Source organism: Camellia sinensis, chromosome 7 (assembly GCF_055761805.1).
Source record: "Camellia sinensis isolate YWXY chromosome 7, ASM5576180v1, whole genome shotgun sequence".
NCBI lineage: Eukaryota > Viridiplantae > Streptophyta > Magnoliopsida > Ericales > Theaceae > Camellia > Camellia sinensis.
In genome coordinates, this window is record NC_138967.1 from 122,600,468 (window position 1) to 122,617,479 (window position 17,012).

The 17,012-nt window shown below is 31.7% G+C and overlaps 1 protein-coding gene and 1 non-coding gene across 2 annotated transcripts; one reads left to right on the plus strand and one right to left on the minus strand.

The window, feature by feature from the left end:
* Positions 1 to 471: 471 nt before the first annotated feature.
* On the minus strand, positions 472 to 12,777 carry LOC114281227 (DAR GTPase 2, mitochondrial). Its single transcript, XM_082881066.1, has 13 exons — positions 12,747 to 12,777; positions 6,835 to 6,870; positions 5,540 to 5,624; positions 4,851 to 4,885; positions 4,512 to 4,624; positions 4,281 to 4,326; positions 3,878 to 3,960; positions 2,552 to 2,629; positions 1,934 to 2,084; positions 1,712 to 1,782; positions 1,393 to 1,489; positions 1,015 to 1,214; positions 472 to 690 (listed from the first exon to the last, which is right to left on the minus strand). The coding sequence occupies exons 1-13, from the start codon at positions 12,775 to 12,777 to the stop codon at positions 652 to 654; spliced, it is 1,065 nt and encodes a 354-aa protein (XP_082737192.1). The 3' UTR covers positions 472 to 651.
* A 1,904-nt stretch (positions 12,778 to 14,681) lies between these two features.
* Positions 14,682 to 16,650, plus strand: LOC114322776 (uncharacterized). Its single transcript, XR_014335965.1, has 3 exons — positions 14,682 to 14,732; positions 14,936 to 15,023; positions 16,161 to 16,650. It is a non-coding gene; the product is annotated as an uncharacterized LOC114322776 (transcript).
* Positions 16,651 to 17,012: the final 362 nt, after the last annotated feature.

A 17,012-nucleotide genomic window follows, 5' to 3' on the forward strand; every position in this document is an offset into this window, starting at 1 on the left:
ATTTATAACTTTAGTTGACGAATAAATTTGTCACGTATGTTAATCATTGATGAGGAAATAATTTCGTCACAATAAGATGTAAAAGTGACGAAATTTTTCGTCTTCAAAAGTCATAATTTTTCGTCTTCAAAAGTCATACATGGGTGACGAAATATATTTCGTGACAAATATATATATACGTGATGAAATTTTTAGTCACCAAACAACAAAATAAATAAAAATTTTCATATATAAACTGCAGTAAATTGTCACAAAAAAGTTTATTAGTGACGAATAATCACTTTGTCATAATAACAAGTACAAATGACAAAACAAATTCGTCACTAAACTTGTTCCATATTTTATATTCAATTTAAATTATTATTTTACAAATATCCCTGCTCATATCCCAATAGCCTTTTAATTGTACTAAGAAATCCACTAGCTATTATACATCACTCCACAAAAAAATTCACTACACCATTTATATTATAAATCAAAATATATCCATCAAACAACTTTAATAATAATCCATTAAGTATCACAAAAAAACCATCAAAGCAAATCCCAAAATGAACTAACGTGGAGTCCACAAAAAAAAATCAATACTCAATCTTGATTTGCAACTACAACTAAGCATCAGTTTAGGGAAAAAAATTCAACAGTTGATCTTCATTTGCAAGTATGCTTCCGAACGTCATCAAAACCAATCTGCAAAGAAAATAAACAAGGCAAACATTAATATATTATCAATTACATCTAAACTCATATATAAATAATTTTATTTTATAAACCAATTTAGTAGAAATGCATATAACAATTCAAAACTTCAAAGAGTTGAGGTGATCCTTGATGATAAAGCAACACGGAAATAGAGACTTAGTTGATGAGACGTATTACAAGCAGCTGGTGGGTAGTTTAATGTATCTCACTGCCAGATTGTAAAGAAACATTGTAAAGATTTACTTATCTTCCCTATTCAGTAATACAAATTGTTCAAATTACATGATAAGTTGATCACTGAAATGTTTGTACCTGTGTGTGATCTGTGGCATACTGCTTTCGTCTCTTGTCCAACTCAGAGTCAACTGAAGTTTCGACTTTCTCATTTGATAATTTTTCACTCGCAGTGGTAGAAAATTTTGACCATTGCTTGTATTCATCACTTAAGTTGAGGATAGCCAAAAAATATTGAGCTAGTTCTGCTTCCCCAATTAAACAGTCATTAATAGCCCCTGCATTTCAAATTTAAAGCATGTATCAGAGCAGAGTTGCTGAAAAATCTAAAGATCTCAATTATCTAACCAAATCCCAAATGGGAGAGAATTTTGTGTGGCTTGAGAGAGTAACTCTAGCCCATTGTTTTTCACCATGTTTGATCACAAAAGAAAGACAATTTCTCATTAACCATACCTGTTAAAGCAAGTTTCGAACACACCTCAGCATCAGGAATCTCTGGAGGCAAAACCCCAGGGGTGTCCAAGACATAAATATTGGGATGGCTACCAATCTGAAAATAAAAATCAACTCAGCTATTACATGATAAACACATACAGAAAGGAAGCTGAAAGAAAAGAGACATGCTGAAAAACCTCAGCATAACAAAGGTCTTCTCTTATGACCATTTTTTAAGAGAAGATGAAATAACAAGAGAATTTGGAATGCATTAGCTATAATTCCCAACCCAAATAATTCTAGCAATATAGGCATAGAAGAAAGAAAGATTACACACCTTCAAGCTGCTGATATCTTTTGTCTCCCCTGGCAGCGGACTCACTGTTGCATGTTTCAACTTTCCTTTCTCTTAAAAATAAAAATATGCCACCAAATTAATGACCATAAATACATATTTTTTTTTTACGAAAAAAAGAATCTTGAAAATTAGTTCTTCTAAATCAAACTTTTTAATTAGAAAATTAGTAATGGATAATAGGATTTAATAAGGTTGAAGTACCCGAAGCACTAATCCGCCCAATATGATGCAAGGAGTTGGCCAGGGCTGACTTGCCAACATTGGGAATCCCAACTAGCAGCACTGTTATGGTATGATTAGCATGATCAATCTTCTTCAATTCTCTAACTCGGGCTCGTAAAAAGTTCAGGAACTGTAAAATGTGAACTCCAATCAAATGCTACTAAATTTGATAAACTAAGGTTGAATTGAGAGAATCAACTACAGAACAATGTGCTTTATTGCCTTCTCATAGATGAAGATATTCTGGGACTTTCGTTGTGGACACGAAGTTCAGACTAGAGTCACCTATAAATAATGACCAAAAGTAATCCTTACCAAGTAAACCCCTAGTTCAAACAAAAGAAGAGAGAAACAAATCTTAAATAAGTTTCTACAATCCATGTTTAGAACTGTTCAAGAGGTAATTGCATTTTTCAGTGCACCAATATATGTGACTGCACAGTGACTCACTGCTAAGTAAGAACAAAACGAGTTCATTGCAAATGCCCTCTTTAATGAAATATACTCAGATGATATATTCTATAACACAATGAAATAATTTCATTTCAACGGGTGGTCCAATGCCCCGTTGTTAAATGCATTGTGAAAGAGTTGTACCTCCTTGATGTTCTCCTTATTATGAGAATTGACTCCATAAGAAATGGAGTTTTGTTGTTCAAAATATGACCTCCATGCCTGTAAGGGTATCAAATATGTAAAAATTGATATGAAATATAAATCATTCTAATGCCAATTTGCCAAATGAGTCTATCCAAATCAACATTCTTGAAGTAAATGTAACTAGTACAGAGGAATTCCTTTTCTCAAAAAAAACATTTGCACCAGGCATACACGAGATAAAATTTCACATAACAGAAATTACACCTTGCCTATTGATCATAACTGTGTCACTTCCTGAAGTTGCTTCTTTCAAAATATATATTCCTTGAATGGGCTTAAAAGAATTAACTACTTCCAAACTCATGCTTTTCCTTTCAAAATGGGATACAGTTAAGGATCAACTATTGGATTTGAGGGAAAAATGATCTGACCCTCCGAAAATTGCGGAGTTTAAAAAATGTTCAGTGAATATAATAACAGACTACTTGGAGTCAGGACAGACTAATAAGTAGAAGTGTTTCATATTTTAACTTAAGGAAGGGGTCTGTTCGATAAATTTTATGTTTCATCTTTCTAGAAAGTTACAACAATGAAAACAATATTTCTAAAAAATGATTCAGTGTTTTTGTTTTCTATTAGTTTAGTAATTTTTCTGTTTCATTTTTTATCTATCCAAAAATTCATTCCAGTTTTATTTTCATGTTTCTAGTAGGCTTACTGAATGACTTAGTTTAATACTTACCTGCTCCATCTTTCTTAAAAATTGCGTAAGAAAAGTTCCTTAAGCAGGTTGCCAATAAGGCTGAGGATGACTCTTAATGCATGGGTTGTGTGCAGGTTGATCATGATACATTCTTAATCTGTTTGTGCACAATCAGTGTCAAATTGTATGATTATGCATTAGAGTTAGCAAATTCTATTGAAAAACTGTTTATATTGGATATCATATCATTGACAATTTGACATGTGGACTAATTAGAATGAATGTTAAATCAAATTAAAATACCCTAAATCCATGAGAAAATATTAGTGTTAAATCAAATAAACCCTAATTCCATGAGAAAATACCCTAAATCCATGAGAAAGTAGATGTTTGAGTGTTAAATCGAATTAAAATGCCCTAAATCCATGAGAAAATATGTGTTAAATCAAATAAATCCTAATTCCATGAAAAAATGGCATAAATCCATGAGAAAGTAGATGTTTCAATGTTAAATCAATGGGAAGTAGGTGTTTCAGTGTTAAACAATTAAGAAGTAGGTGTTTCAGAGTTTAATCAGAAGATTCTTTAGATATAGAGAAAAAAAATTGAAACATTCATACCTTAAACAAACCAGATTCTTCTAAAGTACAACTATGGTGAGCCCTAGGGAGGAGCAGCGCTTGGGGAAGAGGCAGAAGGAATGCCGTGAGAGAGAGAGAGAGAGAGAGAGAGGAGAGCAAAAGAAATGAAGGAAAGTGAAAGAGGATTAAGGTTGAGCATAAAGAACTGAGATTGAGCTAATTCATGTGTAGTAACAATGTTGTACAATTCTGTCCACAACTTTTAGGACCAAAGAGAGAGAGAGCAAATACTACACACCCAAAAAAAATTCAATAATCAAAAAGCTTCTATATATGGATGAGAAATAAACCAACATAGATGAGCCAAAATATCAAGCTAAGATTAATTAAAAATAATTTTTACTATATATTGTTGTAAAATCCTGAAGGAAAAGAATTTTACTCTTCAGTTTTAGAAGCCATAGATGAACAGTACATGAACCTGCAACCTAGAAATGACGGAAGAAAACAATTTCAATTTGCAAGGTAGAAATAACATTAAAGGAAAGGTACTTTGAGAGTAATATTGAAACATAATTCAAGTGCACAATATTTGCAGAAAATAACCGTCTATACTGACAAAGCAACAAATCTCTTCAAGTAGTCTTTAGCTAGTTTGGGTTTTAGATCTTACAATCTTTGCAATGCCAACATCAGCATCACTTTCAAATGAAACAGCAACTTCATCCAAGATTGGAGCCAAGTTTTTGCAATGACCGCACCAGGGTGCATAAAATTCCAAAGGAACTGTGTAACAAAACCTAACCACATATCAACATGAATTGACTGATAACATGACAATCATTAAGATCTAATAAATTTTTCTTGGTTTCTGAACTCTAAATCAATTATACAAAAACAATCCAGAATTCTAAATGACAAAAGGACCACATAAAAGGCCAAACACCAATCCCAAGTTACTAATATGGATACGAACAAATAAAATGTTGAAAAAACTACAGTTAATACATACCATTTTCCCCAGAGTTGAAAACATTGTCCTGAAGGCTGTCAGCAACAATAAATTAATCATTATTTATAACTATATAGTAGTTGAAAAAGATTTATTATTAAGAAAATTAAAATAAATTCAGTAATATATACAACCTATATGGAAAGTCATATTCATTAAAAGGATTTAATTAACACAACACTGACATACCTGCCTTTGGGTTGAAGTAATTTACTACGACAAGCCACAAACTCCATGGAAGAGATCTAAGATTGAACCAATTTCTCCAACCAAAAAAAAAAAAAGAACAAAAAAACAAAACAATAAAGAAAAAACCTAGCCATTGTGACATTTTATCAAACACCTAGCAAACACAATCAGAATATCATGAGACTTTATAGTGTGTAGAATCAACAACAATCCATTCAATTCAATGATTATATTAGTTATAATATGAATATCATAATCAGAATATCGAACATGATAATCATTATATTTTTCATATTTTTTTCCCAAATTAAAATCATTCAAGTTGTTCATGGAACCTTCAAAGTAGAGAGGTTATAGAAATGTTAGAAGCAATGAATGGAATGGATTTAATCTCATCTTGACCCAAACGCGTCTGAAGACAGAGTAAGGGTAGAGAATGAGAAACGAGAGACCCGAATAGAGAGAGGGGTAGAGAAAGAGGAACAGAGACTACAACTAACCTGGATTTCGTGGACGGTGCTGTGAGTTGGACAATGGTGCGAGAGAGAGAAACGAAGAGCTTTGATGAAGCTATACCGTCTGCCTCTGCGTGTGAAATGAGAGCAATGGATCATTAGGGTCAAGAGAATGGATTTGGTCAGGAATAGAATTTGTCTCCAAAACACAAAACTACGTAGTTTTATAAATTGAAATATTTGGTGACAAAATATTTGTCCTCACTAATAATATTTTTAATGGAGACGAAATTTTTTATCACTAACTTGGCGGCATAATTCCCCTCAAATTTTTTAATAGCGGGAAAAAATTTTGGTGACGAAAAAAATAAAAATAATGACGAAAAATAATTTTGTCACCTAATTTTTTATTATGTATGTAGATTGGTGACGAAGTTTTATTTTTCTCTCTAAAAATGGCACATTTGGAGACAAAATATTATTTTCTTCACTAAAGGGTAAGTCTTTCGTGACAAAATTTATTTTCGTCATTAGTTTTCGTCTCCAAAGACACTTGTGTTTTGAGAGGGAGAGGGAGAGGGAGAGGGGGAGAGATAGAGATTGATAGGAAAACTGATTGTGTTTTGTTTTGAGAGGGAGAGATAGATAGAGATACAGATTGATACGAAGACTGATAAAAAAAAAACAAAAAAAAAAAAAAGGAGGGAAAAATAAACTGATCCAAAAAAAAGGAGGGAAAAATAATTTAGGAAAATTGATCCAAAAAAAAAAGGAGGGAAAAATAATAGACTATTTTTTTTCATCACTGCTTAATATGTTAAAATTCTTCTTTCAAAATTAGTGACGTCACAATTTTCTCACTAAAAGGCCTAAAAATATTAAAAATTATTGGTGACGAAAATATATTTCTCACCAAATGGTTTTAAAATATTTAAAATCAAATTTTTCAAAAAAAAAAATTTTATTGGTGACGCGAATATATTCTTCATTATTAATTTTTTAATTGTTGAAAAAAAAATCTCACCAAAAGTTTCTAAATTTTGGCACCATCAAAAAAAATTAGTGGGAAAAACTTAGGTGACGAAACTTATTTTTTTTCTCACCTAAAAGTAAGTATTTATTGACGGAAATACATTTCGTCACCTATTATTTTTATATTCTTATTATACGTGACAAAATTTATAATTCCTCATGGATTATTCTTATTTAGTGACGAAATTTGTTTTCTTCACTAATTTTCGTCACCATACCAATACAGAGAATAAGAGAAAGAGATACCAGAAAAAGAGCAAAGAGAAATCAAGTACCAAATCACCGAGCGAAGAAGATGTGGCGGTTACCGGCAAGGCTACTAGTGGCGGCGACGATCGGCAAGGCTAATAGAGGCGACGATGGTGATCGGCGTGGTGGAGGAGCAAGAGATAAGACAAATTAATACCCTATTTTGAGAGAGAGAGAGAGAGAGAGAGAGAGAGAGAGAGAGAGAGAGAGATGATAAACAGAAAAGGGGTAAAAAAAATTAATACCCTATTTTTTCTAAATTGCCGCTCAATATATCAAAAATCTCCCACCAAAATTGGTGACAATATTATTTCCTCACCAAAAGATATCAAAAATATTAAAACGTTTTGGTGACGAAAATATATTCCTCACAAATAATTTTATAATTAGTGACAAAAATTTTTCTCACCAAAAGTCTCAAAATTTTGGCGCCACCCAAAAAAAATAGCGGGAAAATTTTTGGTGACGAAACTTAATTTTTCCTCACTTAAAATGAAGTATTTATTGACAAAAATAAATTTTGTCACCTATCATTTTTATTTTTTTATTATATGTGACAAAATTTATAAATTCCTCACAAATTATTTTCATTTAGTGACGAATTTTATTTTCTTCACTAGTTTTCGTCACCATAGGTTACTTTTGTTGTAGTGATATACACCAAATTCAAACCCAAAATAAAAAAAATTAAAACTTTAAAAAAATGAAAGAAAAAAACGCCAAATCCACTTCCAAAAAAAGAAAAAAAAAATTTACAAAAACTATGCCAAATCCAAACCCAACAAAAAAAAAATTTTAAAAAAGCAAAATACGCCAAACCGAAACCCAAAATAAAAAAAAAAATTTAAAAATTAAGCAAAAAACGCCACATCCAAACCCAAAATTAAAATAAAGAAATAAATAAACAAATTAAGCAAAATACGGGAAATCCAAACCCAAAATAAAAAAAATAAAAAAATAAAAAAAACATAAGCCGAAAAGGGTTGTTTGGTAATTTAACAGGATGACACCTCACCAAAAAGTCAAAAAGTCAAAAAATTCAAAAAGTCCTTCCGAAATCAGACTTTTGAGCCCCAGGCTCAAATAGTTAAAAAAGCCAAAAAGTCAAAAAATCAACCCATTTCCCAAACGGAAGCTAAAAAGCAAGAAGATTTTGTTTTTAGAATAAAAAACAAGAAGATTAATGAGAAGCATTAGACAACCTCTAGAGGCACTGTTAACACCATAAATCTGCAATTTTTATTATTATTTATTATTTATATAATTGCAGGACGCGTGGCTTCTTCTTATTCATTTGGAAGTTAAAAGAAGTTATAGAGATAATGGAGAATATGAAGGACAAAGTGGATGAGTGGGAGGACAAAGTGGATGAGTGGAATGACACATGGCAAGACAAGAATGAAGATGGAAGAAATGTGTAGTTACTAAGTAGTTATTGCTGTATTTTTTCTTCTATAAATAGCCATTAATGGCTACATTGCAAAAGATCCAGAATCATAAATCAAAGACAATTGATTTCAATATTTCTTGTCATTTTTCTTATCTTAGGAGTAGCTTAATATAGATTTATATTTCGAAGCATTTATTTTCAGCATTTCCATTTCGAAGCATTTTATGCACTTTCTTTTCGAAGCATAGGAGTAGAGGTAAGTAATTATTACTTTGATTGTTCACTCAATCATCTTTCTTCGTCCCTTTTTCTTCTTTTACTTTTTCTTTTCGCTATACTTGGCAAATTTGAAGTCCTCTTCGTTGAGGCAAAAGAACCGTCAACACAATCGCTTGATAATTGGCTTGAATTTAATCTGTAAGGATTTTTCAATCCTTGCTGGCACGCTCGCATTTATGATATTTTCCTTCGTAGGAAAAATAAGCCAACATTTTTTGGCACGCCCGGTGGGACAGCTAAGTATAAGAAATGACAAACGATTTGGATTTCGCCATTCAAACTTGTCAATATGAAATATATTGGCGTGAAAGAGAAATTTTGGGTCTTCAAGAAGAGATCCATTTTCTTGATGGAATAAACTTTCATCCCTTACAATATTATTTGGTGGAAGAAAAAAGACACCATTTAATTGGAGAAATTCATCAACTTGATATGGAAATTCGCCAATGGAATGATGAGTTATCAACTCTCACTACCAAGTCTTTAACTGAGGCTTTAATGGTCGGAATTGTTGAATTTTTTCAGAATTTTTCCATGGTTAAAAATAGCAAAAGCAAAGAATTGATTTCATCAATGGCTCGGGGGGTTCAAGAGTTCGTTTTAAAAGAGCCAAATTATGAAATTAACACAACGAAAGAGCATGTTCTTGAGCCAAATTTGGCTAAGAATGATGTTCCATGTATGACTCGAGGGGTCCAAAAACCAAATTTTAGAGAGTCAAGTCATGAAAATAATATATCTATGGGTGATTTTCATAAGCCATTAACATGGAAAAACAACCCACTTTGCCAAATAATTATGAAAACCTATTCGGCAAAAGTCATGTTTTTAAAACAAACATGGTCAAGAATAATGAACAAGCCACTGTTCATGAATTCAAAATTTTTGATATTTTTCAAAATGTCAAAAAGTATAAATTTTCATGGTCACACTATACCATGACTTTTGGTGTTCAAAATCCTTTTTGGATTTGTGGTTCACATCAAAATATAATTATGATGATGTGGCTAATAAAATTAACAAATTGTTCTTATGAGTTCGAAGCACTAAGAACAAGGGATGACCATTTAAAATGCATGAACTTGGCTAGAAAAAGCCTGTGCATTTAAATAAATGGTTGAGAATGGCTTATCTTTTCAAATTGATGGCCAGTTGTTTGTATGTACACAATCAAAGCATCGAAGATACATTCGAAGCATCAAGAGTTGTTTCGAAGGTTGATTACTTCACATTCGAAGCTGTATAAAGCTTTGAAGATACATTCGAAACATCAAGAGTTGTTTCGAAGGTTGATTACTTCACCTTCGAAACTGTATAAAACTTTGAAAACTTTCGAAATGTGTACATCTCTTCAAATATATGTAAAATGACAATTAATTAGTTGTCGAATAATGCCTATTTTTTGCATCATAAGTTGGCTCGAAGAACAACAGTTTTGGTGTCTTCGAAGAATTAATAATTGGTTCGAAGCACAAAATTAATATTTTCATTAATTATGTGTGAACCAGAACATATAAGTTTTGAATAACCACAATGTTGGCCAAAAACAGCTTCGAAAGCCGTTTTGCCATAAGTTGCTTCGAAAGTCGTTTTGCCATAATTTTGTAAGCTTCGAAGCACTATATCTTGTATCAACAACAGCTTCGAAGAAATAATAATGGTGGTTGTGAACCTTCGAAGCTTTGTCGAGTATTTTTGAGGATGTAATTCGTCTTTGGTCGGTTCCATCGACCTTCGAAGAATGATTTTGGTCCTTTATATCACTTTCGAAGCTTGTTACTAGTAATAATTCGAGTCATCTTGTCATAATTTCTGTTGGCTACATATTTTGTAAAAACCAGTTACAGTTCGACACGTGACAGAGTAAGGGTAATAAAGGAAGGTTATTCAAGCCTTCAATCCTGATCGTACACGTGGCAATAAATATTGGTTCTCACATGATCTGAGTAACACTAGATCAATAACGGGATACAAGATAACATAGCTTCAACGGTTACTCATATTCAAATTCAAGTACAAGAGGGAAGTTCAACTGCCAGTAATGGCGTAATGGAGCTACTTGTAAGGAAGCATGATCAGCGATCATGGAGGAGCAGTTCGACGGTTCGAAGTGCAGTTCGAAGGTCATCACTGACGAGTATAAATAGCAGGGTAGCCCCCAGAAAAAAAGGGGAACTCAGATCATACAAATCAGTCATTTACTTCATATATTTTCTTTCCCAGTCTTTTACATTTCCAGTCTTTAAATACCTGTTCTTTAAATACCTGCACTTTAAATACCTGCACTGCACTTCGATTCATAGGAGTAGCTTCAAGTAGATTCAAGTAGATTGTTGTTGTAAACCTCTCCGAGGCTGAGTTTGGACCATTGTAAGTGTTCATTTTTATGAGATACTTCAATTGTTCTTCATATTACTGTTATTTCTCTTAATTTCTCCTAAGTCAAGCCACCAGTAAAAGTCCTCTTCATTGAGGCTGAAAAGAACTAAAACACAATCGTCTGATAATTGGTTGGCAATCACAATTTCTGTAAGGACTGATTGATCCTTGCCGGCACGCTCACATTTACAAAAATACCTATGAAGGACAAAGTGGATGAGTGGGAGGACAAAGTGGATGAGTGGAATGACACATGGCAAGACAAGAATGAAGATGGAAGAAATTGGTAGTTACTAAGTAGTTATTGCTGTATTTTTTCTTCTATAAATAGCCATTAATGGCTACATTGCAAAAGATCCATAATCATAAATCAAAGACAATTGATTTCAATATTTCTTGTCATTTTTCTTATCTTAGGAGTAGCTTAACATAGATTTATATTTCGAAGCATTTATTTTCAGCATTTCCATTTCGAAGCATTTTATGCACTTTCTTTTCGAAGCATAGGAGTAGAGGTAAGTAATTATTACTTTGATTGTTCACTCAATCATCTTTCTCCGTCCCTTTTTCTTCTTTTACTTTTTCTTTTCGCTACACTTGGCAAATTTGAAGTCCTCTTCGTTGAGGCAAAAGAACCGTCAACACAATCGCTTGATAATTGGCTTGAATTTAATCTGTAAGGATTTTTCAATCCTTACTGACACGCTCGCATTTATGATATTTTCCTTCGTAGGAAAAATAAGCCAACAGGCACCAAATCAAATCATCCACCTCTGCCTTCTTGCACTCACGCCTAGTCCCAAACTCGAACACCCTACACAGCGAGAAATTGTTTACAATTTTTGGAGTAATGTTTCATTTCATTTATAAATTAATACGTATCATATTGTCTTTTAAATTTCAATACAAAAGTGATGGTCTAAATTGTTTAAACCAAAATCTAATTACTTTAGAGCACCACATGAACTTTATTGTAGGAACATTGAATAATTTCTACTACAATATTGTGCTTTGTGACAAAATGGTTCCAACATAAAAGAATAGTTCTTATAAACTTTTGCCAAATAAACCAACAATAATGTTATCTCAACTGCAGGATATCTAAAATGGCATGCTACTGCCAAATTTTATCACTTCTACAATGTGAAATGTCAAATTTTAGCTGGTGTGAATGATATATTTTTTGAATCCAAGAGGTGGTAACGTCTTTTGGATCCAAGAGGTGATGGTGTTGGTTGAGTTGGGGAGGAGAACACGATAACATTGCTGTTGGGCGGCGGTGAAAGTGATTCTGAGTTGGGCGGCGCTATCATGGAAATAGGAGAGTGAGGAGAGAAAAAGAACTGAGAAATTTTTTAACCAATTTAGATCCTCGAAAGTTAAGTTGTGCACTATTTTGTAAAGTTGTTGGTTAGTTCACATAATTACTTAGACAATAATTCAATGTTCATTTATATACTCATGTATATTTTATTTTTTGTTTCAAATCTAATGTTTACTCATGTCAGTCCCTAAATTGTTAACCATACAAAATATTACATTATAATTAATTACACAAGTTAATCACAAAGGATCCGAACTCTCTTAGCAAAGTTCTTCAAAACCTTAAGAATTATGATGCCATTTTTAAATAATATTTGGGGGTTAAAAATGTCAATTCAAATATGTCTTTAACCGTGTCAACCATTTCGGAAAGTTAGTGTAGTTATTATAAAATTATAAAACTAGTGATAATTTCTTTATACTCGAAGAAAGTTCATTGTAATTATTGATAAAATTTGTCTCGTTTTGTTTATTTATTCGTGGCCAGAAGAGAACAATCAAGGGCTTGTTTGGACTTGAACAAGGATCCAAAGCTCTTGTGGAATGTCAGTTTCATAATTTGGCGTTTTATCAATTATTGCTAAACCTTATCCTCCTCACCTAATGCCATCCACCAAACCTTTTCCGCCATGGTCCCCTAACCTCTATTTGGTAGAATTTTTGAAATTTAATTTTATTTCTTAATTTGAGTGTGTTATTTTATTACAATTTTAAAAAATTAATTTTACACTCATTTTTAAAATATTTTTCAAAACACTCACTTTTTAATATTATATGTTACATCACTCAATTCAAACTTTTTTTAAAATTCATAACTAAACAAATTTTTTTATACTCAAATTATAATTCTAAAACTCACAAACTTAAAATATAATTTTATTCTCAAATTAAAATTTTAAAATTCTACCAAACGGCAACCGTAGACTCTCCAAAGCTTAGGCTCTCCACCACCCTATCGCCTTGGTTGGAATTAGGATATAAAAAAGAAGTTAACGTTTAGTTACAAATGTTTGAGATTCTTGAAGAAGCTTTCACGATTGACTTACAATATTAATATGATATAAATATTTATTTATTATTTGTTATACATATAATGATATCGGAATTAACTTTATTATTAAATGATTGTAACTGAATTTATATATATATATATATATATATCTAAAATTAAGAATTTCTGACATTTTTCGTTAGTTAAATTAGTCCAAATGTAAAAGTTTATTCGGAAATATAATCCCAAAAAACAAAAAAAAAAACCGTTATAAACTTAAAAAGTCAACCTTCTTATTAATAACTTTTTTTATTAAAATTTCTCAAATATATCAATTTGAATAAAAAAAAAAATGCAAAGCAAATCCTCCCTAAGCATCTCTGTGCCCAACAAAGTTGAAGATATCTTGTAGGGAAAATTTCCAACTCTTGTACATTGACTTGAGTTTTGCTTTAGTTTTTATTATATTAAATTGAATAAAATCTTTGTATTTTAAATTTTATTTCATTTTAATCTGTTCGAACATTTGTCAAATTTTAAAGTTGTACAAATAGAAAAAACTTAATGAAAATTTGAAAAAAAGAACTAAATTGAATCTGATTTTAAAGTATAAAAATTAAATTATTTAAATTAAAATTATAAGATTCAAAGTAAAATTTAAATCAAAAAATACAGGTGAAAAATGAAATTGACCTTTGTTATATTATAAAGTTGGAGAATTCTAACATAGCATGGAAAGACTATTGTACACACTTTTGAGAGAGGTGTGTAACGTATGTATCTTATAGTTAAAGAAAAAAATGACGTAATTATGAGTCATAATTAAAATAAAAATAAATAAATAAATAAAAGTAATAACCAAACATAACAAAAAATATCAAAATAATGTCATAATTAAAGAAGAAAATTGTTTATAATTAAAGATGAAAATGATATAACTAAAGGAGTATATGATAAGAGGTGTGTATTGTAGAATTCTCCATCATATATACCGCATACCATATGCACATTTAGTTATGTTTATTTTTTTCTTTAGTTATGATCAATTTTCTTATTCAATTATGATATTATTTTGAGATATTTAATTATGTTTAATGTAATATTTTGTTATGACTTTTTTTTTTTTAAATTATGACTTAAAAAGTTATAAATTTATATCATTTTTTTTAATTATGAAATTTATATAATGCACAATATTTGTGGGGCGTTCACCCGAGTCTTTCCCTCTTATTTCCAACTACCCATCAAAGTTGGACTACAACGCCCATTCTCTCCAACTACCATTCCTCTTTTGATTTGCTTTTTGCTTTTGCTTTCTCACCTCCCAGTCTTCTTATTCTTCTTCTTCTTCTTTCCAAAGAAAAAAATGTCCCCACCACAAAGACCCTCCTAGTCTTAGGTCTCCACGGCTCTTCTCTCCAATCAAATACTTATTTATTTACGCGCCTCCATTTCCAATTCCACCCCCACAGATCAAAAGTTTCTTCTTAGCTTCATTCAACACTCAAAATTATTTATTATTCCCTTTTTTCAAAGACTCATGGCTGACTTGGAACACTCTACTTGTGATCATGTCTCCTCTGTGGACTCTAGAGGTACCCTCAGTTTGAATTTACTGTCTTGTCTCTTCTTGGTTTTGCACGTTACCTCTCTGTTTTCCCTTGTCTATTCTGTATAAAATGGAGGGTATTGCCTTCTGGGTTTCCCTTGTTTTCTCTTTTCCCTCCTGTTTGGGTGAAATTTGATTGTATCTTATGAAATTAATCACCTCTCTCTCTTTCTCTCTCTGTATTTGCAGCAGAGGACACCAGTCAAGACTCTAAGCCTAAATTTTCAGAAGATGAGGAAACCCTGATCACTAGGATGTATAATCTGGTTGGAGAGAGGTGGGTTTTCTAAGCTTTGTTTCTTTCTTTCCTATGCTTCTACCTTCCATAGCCTCCTTTTGTCTGTTGATTACGTTGGACTGGGTTTGAATTATAAATTTAAGTAAAAATATAAAAATAAATAAAATAATAAATGAAATATAAATAAAATATATTTATATTTCATGGACTTTGATCCTCTCTGTTCAATATATTTCATTAGAGCATCTCCAACGGTTCACCAAATCCAATATCAAATTCAAATTTGATGGAAAAAAATTGCTTTTTGTGCTTCAACGGTTGCACCAAAACAGTGTCAAATTGAGAAAATATCAAACGTTTCACCAAACTGAGGACAACTCGCTCATGTCACCAATTTACTGTGCATATCCGTTAAAGCAGAAATTTATCAAAATTTTACACATGGTGGTCAACCACCAGTTGACCAACCGGTCGACCAATGCATGCAAAAATTGGTTTGCGAACTGGTTCAAACAGTTCAAATAGATAGGTTCAAAAAGTTTAAAAAAAAAAAAAATTAACCTTACCGGTCGACCAACCGGTTGACTCACAGGATTTTGATATACCGTTAGAGCAACTGATATCAAATTGAGAAAATGAGTCATTTTTTACTCAAATTTAGTGAAAAAAATACTGAATCGTTGGAGATGCTCTTACATATCTAATTGTTATGAATTAGGAATGTACATTTGTAATTATTTTAAATTAAACAACATTATTATATTCACTATTGAAGGAATCTCTCAGTTACAAATATATAACTAAGAGAATCGCAATTCACATTTTATCTATATTTTCTATCTTTTTTCTTTTCTTTTCGTTTTTTTAAAAAATTTCTACCCAAACCCATTAGGACATGTTTATTTGTGTATTGGTTTTATTCTTTTTATTATTATTATTGTGTTTTTAGAAACGAAAAATGAAAATTTTGAAAATCTCAACATTCTCATTCATTTTCATTTTTGTGCCAAAATAATTTTTGAAAATTGTAAAAAAAAAACAAAAAAACTTTTTGTTGGTTACTAAAAAGTGAGTGTTCCATTAAAAAATTTGAAAATTCATCCAAAAGCGCAAAATAAAAACAGAAAACAAAAACACAACTAAACTGGTTCTTAACTTTTTTTTATTTGCTAATAGGGGAATAATGTCACTATGATTGTTTAGGTGGTCTCTCATTGCTGGAAGAATTCCAGGAAGAACTGCGGAGGAAATTGAGAAGTATTGGACTTCAAGACATTCCACAACCGATCAATGAAACGCCACAAAATCTTTGGTGTGACTCATCTAGAGCAAGAAAATTTTGGAGTGTGGTTCAATGCTTGATTGAATAGAAAGTGTTTAGTTTTTTCTGGGTAGTGGATATATAAATTGGTTACTCCACATAGCCGTGAGGGAGTATTGTCTTTTAATACTTATAGAAAGTGTTAGCATGTTTGGTACGATAGAATGAAATGAAATGTGAATACAATGAGAGTAAGAATGGAATATAAGGTTGAATGGAATGGAATGTCAATTTCCATTCCATTGTTTGGTTGCCAACATGGAATAATATAGGAATATGATGATAATTCTCACTCATATGTTTGGTTATGTTTATTAAAATCATGGAATAAATTTTTATTATTTATTTATTTTTTTAACAAACTAGTAACAAATAAATTGAAAATTTATATAGATCATGATAATATTAATAGTTGTGAAAGTGAAGGTGTGAGTCGTAGTGGTGGTGGTGGTGATAGTGGCGGCAGCTATTGTGGCGGCCAACGGTAGTGGTGGTGGTAATAGTGGTGACACTAGTAGTACGGTGGTAATATGATGGTGTGGTGCTTCTGGTGGCGACCGTGGTGGTGGTGGCAGTGGTCGTGGTGGCAATAGGGTAGCAGTTGGTGGCGGCGGCGGTGGCGGTGGCAGTGACGGTGGCGGTAGAGTGGTAGGAGAACGAAATGGTCGTAGTAGTTAAATAATAAAATTCTTTTTTAAGTGCCTGCA

Coding starts and splice junctions, on each gene's coding strand:
- LOC114281227 (XM_082881066.1), bottom strand. CDS start 12,777: ATGGCGGAAAAGGTTTGGTGGATGGCATTAG. Junction 4,886..5,539: donor GCACCGTCCACGAAATCCAG/GTTAGTTGTAGT, acceptor TGTTGCTGACAG/CCTTCAGGACAATGTTTTCA. Junction 4,327..4,511: donor ATGTTGGCATTGCAAAGATT/GTAAGATCTAAA, acceptor CGTCATTTCTAG/GTTGCAGGTTCATGTACTGT.